The sequence below is a fragment of the Uloborus diversus genome, chromosome 10 (assembly GCF_026930045.1).
Source record: "Uloborus diversus isolate 005 chromosome 10, Udiv.v.3.1, whole genome shotgun sequence".
In the NCBI taxonomy this organism is placed as follows: domain Eukaryota; kingdom Metazoa; phylum Arthropoda; class Arachnida; order Araneae; family Uloboridae; genus Uloborus; species Uloborus diversus.
Window position 1 is genome coordinate 44965969 of NC_072740.1, and position 14132 is coordinate 44980100.

The window sequence follows — 14132 nt, forward strand, 5'->3', positions numbered from 1 at the left end:
TCGAGTGTTTTTACAGTTATAATATCCTAGTTCATTTTTTTTTTTTTTTTCAATAGAAAAAAGGTTATTTGTAACCCCGAAACTCTTGTCTTTAATTCTTTTTGTGCATGATTAACTCATGGTTTTAATAATTGAAACCAAACGAAAAGAATGAAATTGATTATTTTTTTGGTTTCAAATTAGTGTTTTGGTACAGAATACTAGGATTTTTTTAACCGCTTTTTGCTCTTTTCCCCCCTCGAACAGTGCACTTAATTACATATCTTCAAAGGAAAACAGCAATTCGCATAGAACATGTTTACTTATCACTTGTCTAAGCATTATTGGCAAAGAGCCAACCGTGGCATTCATTTCGGATCGAGTGAAAATTATTGAAAATTTTTATTTCAACTCATTGAAAAAAAATTCATTATAAATCAGTGAAAGAACATAACTTCACCGTTTTCGCTGTAGATGAAGGTAAGGTGTTTATATTATTTCCTTAAAAAGTTTCAGAGCCATAACATTATTAGAATATTGGATGCAAGAATTTTAGTTTACATAGATTGAATAATTGAAAAAAGTCGAAAAAGTGACCTCCCTTTGTAAATTCTTAGAAATTCGGTTCATTACGTTAGAACTTCAAACAAACCATAATCTTGAAGAAAATTATTTTTCCTATCTAGTGATGCATAGGGTTTTTTTCTACGTTTACTAGGATCGTTTTTACGGTCGTAAACATGCAAAAGTCTAAACCGTGGATAAAATATTAAATATTTCATTTTCTAATTCAAATTTTAAAAATCGAGTTTCAAATTGTAACATTAGACATTTCAGACAACTTGTATACCAAGTTTCATGTCTATAAGTGGGATAGCTTCGCCGTACAGCGCACAAACGCACACAAGGATGTCGCCTTCAGAAGGGTGAAAATTTCAAACTAGTTTTGGCCAGGATTTTCAGTCAAATACTCCACTGTGCGTCGTATAGGGTGTTTCAGTAATTATATCATATTAAGCAAGATACTACTGTGTTCTTTGAATAGGAGGCATGATTTTTGTAATAGAAATTGTTTTGCTTGAAGCTGTTTTTTGAGTTAACGTAATAGCGTTGTTAGATCAAACTGATAAATTATGCTTGGGTCAAGTTGATACCGTGTAATAATTACACTTTTTAAGTGTTTTTCCTTTCCCAGAAATGTCTAGAAATGGCAGAAGAAATTCAAAAGAAGGAAATTCATTTTGAAATATTTGAAAGAGCGTATTTCGGTAGAGATATCCATTCGTGTTTGTATTAAATGAAAATCAAATTTACGATTACCATCTGACTCAGATGAAATCTTCGAGCATATTGTGTTATATTAAAGTATCGTGTGAAACGAGCTGAAGTGTGCATCACATGACTTCCTTTTACACCAATTTAATGTTATTTCTCCATTATTGCAATTTTAATGTGATTCGAGAGTTAACTCTCTAAATATCACCAACAATGGCCACATTGAAACCAGATTTAAATATTAAAAAAAAATCGCCAAATTTTTCGCCAAGTTGGCGACAAAACTTGGCGACCAAAAGACTGGCGATATATCGCCAAGTGTCCGCCAAATTATAAAACCACTAGACTTTGCATCGAAATTAACAATGAATTCCCCCCAAAAAAAGGTGGAAAAAACCCCATTAGAAACACCCGAATGCAACCAAAAAGGGAGGTGCACAACTAGACCCCACTAGGAGTCTACATACCAAATTTCAACTTTCTAGGACATACCGTTCTTGAGTTATGCGACATACCTACGCTCATACACGCATACATACGAACATACAGACGTCACGAGAAAAACCACAAGGTACGTATGTACGTGTGGTCGGATCGAAAAAAAACTCAACATTCATTAGGGGGTGAGCAAAATGGAAATTAAGGCCGATTTTTGAGTGAAAATTTTTTCGCGAATACCATACTTCCTTTTTTTGTAAAAGGAAGTAAAAACGAGCTGATGTGTGAATCACATGACTTCCTTTTACTCCAATTTAATGTCATTTCCCCATTACTGGCAATTTCAATGTGATTCAATATCTTACGCTCTAAATATCACCAACAGTGACCAAATTAATACAGATTTTTAAAAAACTCGCCAAATTTATCGCCAAGTTGGCGACAAAACTTGGCGACCAAAAGTCTGGCGATATATCGCCGTGTCCGCCAAATTATAACACCACTTGATTTCACATCAAAATTAACAATGATTACCCCCCCCCCCCAAAAGGGGCGGAAGATCCCTTTAGAAACACCCGAATGCAACAAAAGGGAGAGGTGCACAACTAGACCCCACTAGGAGTGTACGTACTTTCTAGGACATACCGTTCTTCAGTTATGCGACATACATACGCACATCCGCACATATATACGTACATACAGACGTCACGAGGAAACTCGTTGTAACTAACTCGGGAATCGTCAAAATGGTTATTTCTCGTGTTTATACATTCTTAGGCACTTATCTACGTGTGGTCGAGTCGAAAAAAAAAAACTCAATATTCAATCGGGGGTAAGTAAAATGGAAGTTAAGGTCGATTTTTGAGTGAAAATTTTTTCGTAATACAATTTGCGCCACAAAAGAGGAATTGAAAAAAAAAAAAATCGTCGCCAAGTTGGCGAAAAAACTTGGCGACCAAAAGCTTGGCGATACGTCACCAAGTGTTTACCAAATTATAACACCACTTAAGTTTGCATTGATATTAACAATGATTTCCCCCCAAAAAGGTGCAAAAGACCCCCTTAGGAACATCCGAAAGCAACCAAAAGGGGAGGTGCACAACTAGACCCCACTACGAGTCTATGTACCAAATTTCAACTTTCTAGGACATACCATTTTTGAGTTATGCGAGATACATACGCACATACGCACATACACACATACGCACATACATACAGACGTCACGAGAAAAGTCGTTGTAATTACCTCGGTGATGGTCAAAATGGATATTTCGCGTGTCTATACATTCTTAGGCACTTTTCCGCATGTGGTCGAATCGAAAAAAAAACTCAACATTCATTTGGGGGTGAGCAAAATGGAAATTAAGGGCGATTTTTGAGTGAAAATTTTTTCGCGAATACAATACTTCCTTTTTTGTAAAAGGAAGTAAAAAAACCCTAAAAACTTCATTTCGTTGCTATGTCAGTATAAGAGCGTATTCATTTGTGTATCAACTTGACCCACGTTAGGTATAGTTGATACACTTTGAAGTTGTTTCTTTTTATGTGAAGTAAATTACATCAACGAATATGTTGGAATCATTATTTGATAGGAAAATAGTTATAGTATTGTCTGAAATTTTATTTTAGTACGTAGCATTAGTAAAAAGAAATTGAAAAATCAGAAGGTAAAATGTGTGTCAATTGTACCTGGTGTCCCTTATTGTGTTCACTGGTATTATGAATTAAATTTTAATGCCTTTTTACTTCCTTTTACAAAGAAGGATGTATTGTATTCGCGAAAAAATTTTCACTCAAAAATCGGCCTTAATTTCCATTTTGCTCACCCCCGAATGAATGTTGAGTTTATTTTTCAACCCGACCACACGTGGATATATGCCTAGGAACGAACAGACACTCGAAATATCCATTTTGACGATCCCCAAGTTAATTACAACGAGTTTTCTCGTGACGTCTGTATGTACGTATGTATGTGCGCATGCGTGTATGTATGTCGCATAACTCAAGAGCGGAATGTCCTAGAAAGTTGAAATTTGGTACTTAGACTCCTAGTGAGGTCTAGTTGTGCACCTCCCTTTTTGGTTGCATTCGGATGCTCCAAAGGGGGTCTTTTGCCCCTTTTGGGGGGGGGGAAATCATTATTAATTTCGATGTGAACTCAAGTGGTGTTATAATTTGGCAGACACTTGGCGATGTATCGCCAGTCTTTTGGTCACCAAGTTTTGTCGCCAACTTGGCGACAAATTTTGCCAGTTTTTATTATTATTATTATTTTTAATCTGGTTTCAATTTGGCCACTGTTTATTGATATTTAGAGAGTAAACTGTTGAATCACATTAAAACTGCCAATAATGAGAAAATGACATTTAATTGGAGTAAAAGGAAGTCATGTGATGCACACATCAGCTCGTTTTTATCTTCTGTGATTATAATTGATGAGCTTTTGTGTCTTGATTTCGAAACAACTATTATATTGCAGCTCAAAAAAAAAAAAAAATCCCGCCCAATCCGTTTCAAGTTTACTGTCTTAAACGTAAGGTACTAACCTGTAGCAACTAAAAAAGTAGTGTCATAGTGCCATTTTCGATAAAAGGGATGACAAAATATGTTGATAGTTTTGTCAAAATATTATATTTAATAATAAGTGTGAGTTAGTGGTAATCCAGAGACTTTTTTTAAAAAAATTGAGCAAAATAATTTTTATTTTCTGACTCTGCATCAAAAAAATAAATAAATAAATAATTGATCTGCAAATTAAAAAAAAATTAATTCATAACCCTAGTTTTCATACTTTAACCGTCATATTCAAAAAAATCATTTTTTATCATAATTTGTACTTTCTGTTTCCATACTAGTACCTCCAGACATATTGGACGAAGGAAGCAGCAGTGACGTAATCGTAAGAGAAGGTGCAAATGTCACTCTCACTTGCAAAGCAGTAGGATACCCAACGCCAAATATAACTTGGAGAAGAGAAGATAATGAACCAATTCCGTTAGGAGCTTGGCAAGGGAAAAAATTTACAGGTGAATCTATTTATTTGATTAACATAAATCATTTAATTAACTAAAAAGTGTAAAATAAAAATAATTATTATATGAAAACCAAAGACTCGACTGCATAAAAACCAAATAAAACTAAAATATATATATATAATCCCAGTAGTTTAGAATGGTTTTAAGTGCTACTGAATAACTACACCATTGAAATAGTTTTATAATCGATATACACACATAAGAGAAATCATAAATTCAAAAGCAGAATAGAAGGATCAACAGTCGAGGTCCATTCAAATTTTACAGGGTTTCTTGATTGGTCAAAAAGGAATGGGCCGGACTGTTGATCTTTCTACTGTGCTTTTGAATTTATGATTTGTCTTATGTGTGTATCGATTATAAAACTATTTGATTGGTGTAGTTACTCAGTATTACTTAATAACACTTTAAACTACTGGGCTTACATTTTTTACTTTTTAGTCTTTTTGGTTTTTACGCAGTCGGGTTTTTTGTTTTTATTGAATAATTGTTTTTATTTTAAAAAAATCTTGAAAAAAAAAAACTTAATGTCAAATCAGTGTGACAACACATCCCAGCGAATAAATAGCTCGTAAACTATTTTAGTAACCTTTTTTAGTGTTTTTGTTTTTCTTAAATGAATCGACTACAGTTATTTCCTTCTTTACAATTCCAAAAGGATAACGCCTAGAAAATATTGCGGTTGTTCACTGATTAGACCTGTTTTTTATTTTTAAGTAGAACCATAAAAGTTCTACCAGTTTTTATTTTTATTATTTTTTTTTTTACACCAGGAATCATCAAAGTGGTAGATATTGAGATCGAGGGGGCAGATATAGTATAATAAGGGGTCGATTAAGGTCGATGAATACCACTGCTATTCAATCACTCATTTATTAATCGAAATAAATACGATTTTTGTTTAAAACGCGTTTTTATGAAACATTATCATATAAGTTTTGTGCTACAGTATGATTAAAGTAGAAAACCAACTCTCTCACGACTTTTGGTTGTGTTGGTGAGCTTTTTGCGCTTATGAAAAGGCTCCATTAAAGAATTGAAATAGCTACATGCTGTATTTTATTTACGTTGCTTTATTTACGTTGGTTTTTCACTTTAATCATAAACATGTTTTTAGTTTGAAGTTTCATAGTATAAGCGAATTAAATTTCGGACAAAAATAAATTTTGAGCAAATATATCCAAGACTTAGCAGGGCGGTCTTTCCCTTAGTGAAATTCCGTTACAACGAATACCAATACAACGAAGTTTCCATTTCAACGAAATATATTTTCAGTCCCTATATAGTTGAAATTACATTATTTAAATTCCATTACAACGAAATTCCCGTAACAACGAACAAAATTTGCGGTCCCTTGAAGATCGTTGTAACGGGATTTTATTGTATTTCAAAACTCGCATATAGTTAATATGGATTCAGTCATATTAGCTGTGCTTTAACATTGATACACACAGTTAATATATTTAACGATCAATTTCTTTTTATGACAAAGAAATGAATTGAGCGTAGACGCGATTGCGCAAACAAATTTCGTAACAATTATTGCTCTTACTACAAGCGTTGTGAAGCACTTACCTTCTTCTCTTTAATTTATGTAGCGATTTCATGTCTTCAAAATAAATCAAATCACTTCGTTAGCAAAAAGATTTGTTTTTTTTTTAAATTTTTTGAGGGGGCCAATAAGAAAGAAGAGGGAATTTTTTTGGGATCAATGAACAAAACAGTTTAGAGACTCCTGAATTGCAAAATACTTTTATAAAAAGGTTGTTAATGGCTTGTTCCAAAGTTTTTAACAAAAATATGAATTTATAAGAGTTAAATTATTGTTACAAATTCTGTAAATAGTAATTATTTTTGTGATTAATTTGTTATAATCTGGCCAAATTTGGCGTTTATTCCATTATTTTTCATCTAAAATTATCTTAGTAACGTAACCTGTAAATAGTTTCTTGTAATGCACATACAACCCCCTAACATTCGACTGAAGTATACGGTGCCCCCTTTCTGAATGATAATATTTGTGAATGGAATAAAAAGAAAATATGAGAAAGTGGTAGAACGGTGTAGGATTTTCTGGAATATTTGAGAGCCGTTGCGCTGAGAGTATGTATTTAGCTCTGTGTGTATTAGCCTTTGCGCTGTGTTTTTGCGTATTTGGATGTGCCATCGTTGCGTTTACGGTGTTAATTTGCCTAATTGCTATGGTTAATTTAGTAGTTGCTAACGATATTTCTTGTACAATAGTTGTAAATAAATCTTCTGTGTTTTTTTCTCAAGAACTGTGTCGTCATTTAAAGAATTTCCTGAACTGGCTGAACTCGTAACATTATGGTTAAGTGTTTCTTTGCTATTCAATTTATGTAACAGCATCTCTGTAAGTTATAGTTTTAAACCAGAAAAGAAGCAATGTTTCTTACTTTTATTTATTAAACACATAATTTTAAATTTCATATCACCTAAAAAAAAAAGTTTCAAATATTTTTGTTACATCAGTGTTATTAAAAGTAGGAAAATTCCTTATCTTATTGCTAGATATAAACTTAATTTTCTAAGAAATTATGAGACACGAATCGGAAGTAAAGTCAAATTGAAATTAAGCTTTATTTACTAAATGAATGCTTCTGAGAGCTTAAATGAAACGTTGCATACTCTAAGCTGTTTCTTGCTAGACTGCCATCTCAGTTAACATTATTTTGCTGTTAAAGCACGTTCTGAAATTACAGTCAAGCAGAACAAATTAATCAGTGTTTCGAGTAACAGACATTTTGTTTAAATAAGAGGATCAGGTTTCTTATTCTAGCTATTTTCGTCGTTCCCTCTTTTCCATTCCTATTTTATTGCAGTCGTAAGTCAAACGGGAAAATTACGTGTTAACATGATACATAAATTCGATGTCTGTTCTCCTATTTCATCTTATTCACTCTTAATAAATAAATTATTCTTAATTCAAAGCAATTAAACGTTATTTATCATTTATGAAATTATTAATAACTATAAAATCGCCCGTCTAGGTATGACGGGTGAAAATTGCTTCTACATTTGAACGAAGCAATTGCCTGTTTGATAATATTTTGATAGTTGAAATTTTAACCCTAACTCCAGTGGATTAACCCTAAACTCCAATAGATTGCGTTAATTGTTGACCACTTTTTCGTTACTTCATTCTTCTAAAATTAGTCTTTCCAATAAAGCAGTTAAGTTACCGGATCCAGTTCAGCCTTGTCAAAACAAAGCGTTTCATTGCATGTCGAACGTTACCAAAAAATATTATCAAAATATCATGCTGTGGCGCGAGTTTTATTTTTGATGACGTCAGGAGCGTTACTTGATCAGTGAATTGGCTAATATATATATATATATGAGGATAAACTTGCTATTTTTTAATGTATATTATTATCAGTCCTTTGTAATACAATCATTATATATGGGTCTTATCTTATAGAAGGGTCACTGAATTCTATTTCACAGATTTCTTTATAGTTTGTGGATTCTTGGAGTAATTTACAGTTATTCAGAGAAAACTATGTTTGATCGATTTATGCAATTTTGACTGCTTGTTATTAACACTCTATCTTTAAATCCTAAGTCAACTTGTCTTGAAATTGTAAAAACATTGAATCAGTTCTTGACGATACTTCAATTTGCTTTGTAACGTTAACAATACAAATCAAGAAACACTAATCGATGTGACAGTTAAAGATAAGGATGATATTTTTTTTTTTAACTAGTTCATTCACAGACATTATTAAACATTCTACAAACCTATTTTACGCATTGATAATTGGATACCCGACTTAGTAATATAATATAGCGTACTTTCATGCTCCGTATTTTAAATAAGAAATTAGCATCTTGAAAAGGAAAAAAAATGCAATAAAAACTGTTAAAATACTGGAAAATCAAAGTATGACGGGTGAAAATTGCTTCAACATTTGAACGAAGCAATTGCCAGTTTAGTGATATTTTGATAGTTGAAATTTTAACCCTAACTCCAGTGGATTAATCCTAAACTTCAGTAGATAGCGTTCATTGCTGACCACTTTTTCGTTTCTCAGAAGCTTTTCGTTCGTTAAAGCGCAAAAATAAGTTTTCTGGACCAACTTGCGATAAAACTGCATTTTTGTGCGATTCTGCGCCATTTTTTCCCAAAGAATAGCATGTAGGTAAGCCACAAAAAGGCATACCAATACCTGCCGTGTACTCTTTTTGTCTCGTTTTTATTTGTCGCTGCCAAAACTGGATTTTTTCTCCTAGACAAATCCGATTATTTTCAAAAAAAAAAACGGTTTTTTTTTCTTTCTTTTTTAGAAAAATCCCCCCCCCCCTTTTTTTAATTTCAAAAAATTCATTGTAACGAAGAAATTGTGCATTCGTTGTACAACTTGTGAAGTACTTCTTGTGCAAGTGTTGTACTCATACGAATTTTACCAATTAATACCTCGTTTTGTTAAAATTTATTTTTGGAAAATTTTCACACGTGCATGTTCAACGAAACACATGCTTTGTTGAAAATTGCAGCAGATTTAGATTATTTTGCGTCTTGAAAATATTTCAGTTGTTTTAAAAGTTTGAAGTTATTTTAACATGTTATACCTACTTATTTTATATTTAATTTTTAAAATTCATTTATGATTTTACACCTGAGTTTATTTATTAATTTTTTTGTTGTTACTATTTTGGTGGAGATTGAGGAATGTACCGAATTCTAAGCGTTGATTTTTCATTTGCAGTATTTTGTACTTATCGCCCTGCTACCAATTAACAAAAAAAATTCTATTTCATTTAAAAGCATAATGTAATAACTTAATGTAATAACTTTGAAGTGAAATATGTCGCTGGGGAGTGATCTACACTCCTGTTTGTGAAAATTGCAACACCATGAAGGAAGCGTCATAGTTGAATGAAACTTAATACACAGTTGAGTGGTAATGGTACAAATAAATGATTACATTTTCAAAACAAACAAACAATAAAAAGAGGTAGAAATTAGTATTTTGTGTGGTCACCACGCGCCGCAATAAGAGCTGCTACACGACTCAGCATGGAGTGAAATAAAGTTTGAATATCTGCCTGCAGAAGAGTATTCCATATTGTTTGTATGCGCAACCAAAGTTCGTCTGTCGAAGCAACAGGACAAGGATAAAGAGCGAGACGCCGCCCAACGAAATCTCACACATGTTTAATCGGTGACATATCCGGGGAACATGCAGGCCAAAGAACAAGCTATACCTGCTGCGTATCAAGGTAGGATTTGACAGTCCTGGCGACATGCGGACGGGCATTAACCTGCTGGAATACAGCAACTGGCAATCGTTGCAGGAAAGGAATAGCTTGGGGCTGTAAAACTTCGTTTATGTACCGGGTACTGTTCAAATTGCCCAAAATTCGTAGCAATTGTGATCTTCCATGATATGCTATGACACCCCAGACCATAACTCCGGGTGTTCGTCCACTGTGGCGTTCGATAATGCCCTCCGGAATGTGCCGTTCACCAGCATAGAGCCTGACACGAATTCGGCCATCATGGTGTCACAAATTGAAGCGAGATTCGTCAGAAAAGACGACCTGCTGCCAATCAGCACGCCAGCTCCTATGCACATCGGCCCATTGCAGCCGCAGGCGGCGATGGTTTTGCGTGAGAGGAATCCTGTATAAAGGAATCCTTGCTCGCAGCCCACGCTGCAGCAGACGTCTCCGAATTGATGAAGCACACAATGAAACACCTGTAGCCGTTGACCACTGTGCTGCCAATTGTCTAGAAGAAGCTGTGCGGTCCGTCAGCGCCATATGCACCAGGTGTCTGTCATCACAAGCTGACGTCACATTTCGGGGTCCACTCCCGGATTTCCAAGCTGTCCGACCCTCGTCCGTCCACTGCTTTCAAACACGCATGATTGTGCTGCTGTTACGCTGCACACGAGCGGCTACTGCACGATAAGGCAATCCAGCTTCACGAAGGCCGACGATTCTGCCCCGTTCAAACTCCGAAATTTGCTCAAATTTCGCTTTCTTTCGTCGACGAGGCATAGTAAAGATTCAGTTAACGTTTACTCTAGCATAAAACCACTGATAATCATACACGCCTCGCTACAGCCGTCTATTTATATTCGGTTCGTTCCGCCGTTCAGAAGGCGCTGCTCAGCATACGCTAGCGCTACCGGTCTGCAATTCTAATCATTTGCATATCATGCCCTACTTTACATTTCCTGCAATTTTCAGCTCACTCGTGTAAGTCCTTCGTGGTGTTGCAATTTTCACAAACAGGAGTGTATATACTACATCTAGTAGAATCTTCTTTTTTCCCCGAAGGTTGGCAAATATGGGGATGGTCGTATTTAGATTTGGGGGGTCATCTACATCAGAAAGGACAATAAGCAGTATTTTTTTACCGCGCAATGTTGTTATCATTATTATTATTATCATAAAAAGCTAGTTTTCGTTCAGTCAATTCATTTAGTGCCCTAGATGAGAAGACAAAAAAATAGGACGTAATGGGAGAGGGAATGTATGAATTTAGTGGGATTATTATGAATAAGAATCGAAAAGAAGCTTTTTTTTTCCTTACTGCGCATTGTTATTATTATTATTAAGGGCTATAAATGAATCATGCAAATGTGCTTTCTTTACCGATCGAGTTTGAATTCAAAGGAAGCAATGTGTCACTACTTGTTTACACTAATATAAAAGTGTTTTTCTTACCAGCAGGTGCAAAGAAAGAAACTTGTCCTCGCCACACTAATAATCCATAATATGTTTTTGCTAGAAATCGCAGTGTCAGTACAAGGAGAAGTTCGTCTTTGGTTATGTATAAAGGGAATTATGCTTTGAGAAAACTGCGTTTATATATATTATAAAAAGGCAGATTTTGATGATTTTTCTGTTTAGCTCATTCCTTTTACGCATTTTTTTTTTTTTTTTTTAACATTTAGTAGTACATGTCAAGTTTAATTATCTTTGAGATTTTTTTTTATTTGAAAAATGTAGATTGTGACCACTTTTAGAACCTACGGTGTGAACCTGGTATTGAAATATTTTTCAAAACGGGAAATTTTAGGAACGAATGTTTTAGAAACTAATGTCGGCCATAAAATGTGTATTTTATAATTTTCGAATCGTCTTACTGTTCGTTTACTTTTTAAATGAATTTTACTGTAATTTTCAACAAATATCCACTTTTTTTCACTTTGAAATTTTTTAAGTAGCTTAACTTTTTCACTTGGACCCACATTCTCCTACACTCTTCTTTCCCCACCATCTTGCATTTCATGCTTAGAAAGTACCCTTTTACTGCAATTGATCGCTGTTACGGTCTGCTATTTTCATATAATTCTCTCCTCCATAAAGAATTTCACTCCATGAAACAATATCAAGAAGTATTTTCAGACCTTGAACTAAACCCAGCTATGTCTCGGCGTTCATTCAATTGCTAAGATAATGAGTAATTTTTATGCTTATGATGTATGAGTTTCAAACTGCTTGCAATGTTTTGTATGATACGCATGGCATGATTACGCTAAATGAAACAATGAAATTAATATCCAAACAACTTTTATTTTAGATCCAAATGCTATAACATATGAAGGGGAAATCCTCAGCATTACTCGAGTGAGTCGGTTGCATACGGGTGCATACCTCTGCATAGCAGCCAATGGTGTACCGCCCTCTGTTAGTCGTAGAATAATACTCCATGTGCACTGTAAGTATAATTCTGTATGGGTTTAAAGCCTTAATATAAGTTTCGTATACCTTATTCTCTTTTCATTGTGTTAAATTTATTTCAAAAACAACCTCAATTTCATAACAAAAAGTAATGTTTTGAATGATTTCCAGCTTGTTTATTAAATGAAACTTTTCGTTATTAATCCTGATAAATGAGCGTTCATATCAAAATCAAATTCGTGCAATTGCACATACATGGTCCTTAACATGGACCTTAATATAAGTTTCGTTTAACTTATTCTCTTTTCATTGTGTTAAATTTACTTCAAGAAAACCTCAATTGCATAATGAAAAGTAATTTTTTTAATGCTTTTCAGCTTGTTTATTTATATCAAAAACCTAATTCGTGCAATTGCACATACATAGTTCTTAAGAGATAAGACATAGAACGACTTGATAAAGTAACATGCTCTGAGCACATATGTGTGCAGAGTGTGCAGTACACATTCAATTACTTACGATAGCATCTCGCAAACGCTGGGCCCACGAAACTGAAAATAGCAAACTGAAATTGTTCTTCCTTGTAACCAGTAAACCATAAAATACGACAATAATGAAAAATGTAAAAAAAAACGCAATCGAAATAGCACAGTAGAACATATTTTGGACGGATAAGTTATTTGCTCTCGTTTCCGAAGTTATAGAAAAAGTTGCCAACATTAGCAAGTTTCAGTGCGAAATGAAAGGCAGGTTTCACACGCTTTGCAAATGGATGTTCGTCACAAGTAGACGGGGAAGTCGCGTGTTATCTTCGAATTTCCGCCAAGTTTTTAAATTTGGAGACTTTTCTTAAAATTTCGGCAGACTGTAAGAATGTATCGATAACATAAAAACGAGAGCAAATAACAATTAAAGTGTCAAAAAAAGTTATATTTATTTTTCATATTAATTTTTACTTTCATTATTACACAATTCATGTGGTGCCCTGATTACTGGTGAGCGAAGCGAGCTGAGCCCCTAGTGTAGCTACTAGTTGCAGTCGGTTCTCAGACGAAACAAAGACGTATGTTTTGTGTTATCTTCTAGTACGAATTTTTGAAGCAGATACACCAACAGTTTAGAATATAAGTTAGTATTGCATTTTTATAAAAGCTATGCGAAGTAATAATGCTTACGCAGAATTGCTTAAAATATCTAAATTACATTACATTGTCTAAAGCACGTTACAACAGCAGTGTGAGAGCGAGCGTTATCTTTTTGGTAACCTCCCCCTTATGTGCTGTTCATGAAGGACAACACTACAGGTTGAAATACCAGACTGACGTACACACTTGCAGTCCGTGAGTTTGGAATAACACGAGAGTGCCCCCGATGTCCCAGGAAATTGCTCCTCAGGCCATGACTCCAGGCGTAGGTCCAGTGAGTTTAGGCAGCAAACAGTTTGGTTTCAGGCGTTCCCCTGACCTCGTTCTGACCAACACACGACCATCCCTGGTACCAAGGCAGAATCTGCTTTCATGAGAACAACACAACGGAACTCCACTCCGTATTTCAATGAGCTCTGGCTTGACACCACTGGCAGCACAAACGGCAGTGTCTTGGCATTAGTGGAATGCAATCTACAGGGTGCCTGGCTCGGAGCAGTCCGTGAAGTAACCTATTTCTGACAGACTGTGGTACCAACTGCAACTCAAATTTCTGCCGTAGACGCAGTAGGATGCTCCACAGGCGTACGCCATATACGGC

General features: G+C 34.7%; 1 protein-coding gene across 1 annotated transcript in view; it reads left to right on the forward strand.

The window, feature by feature from the left end:
- The window catches only part of LOC129231351 (lachesin-like), a 283555-nt gene that overhangs the window by 211591 nt on the left and 57832 nt on the right, over positions 1-14132 (forward strand). Inside the window, exons 4-5 of the mRNA XM_054865643.1 lie at positions 4548-4718; positions 12286-12423. Of these exons, the coding sequence (XP_054721618.1) occupies positions 4548-4718; positions 12286-12423 (309 nt within the window). The remainder of the gene's footprint in view (positions 1-4547; positions 4719-12285; positions 12424-14132) is intronic.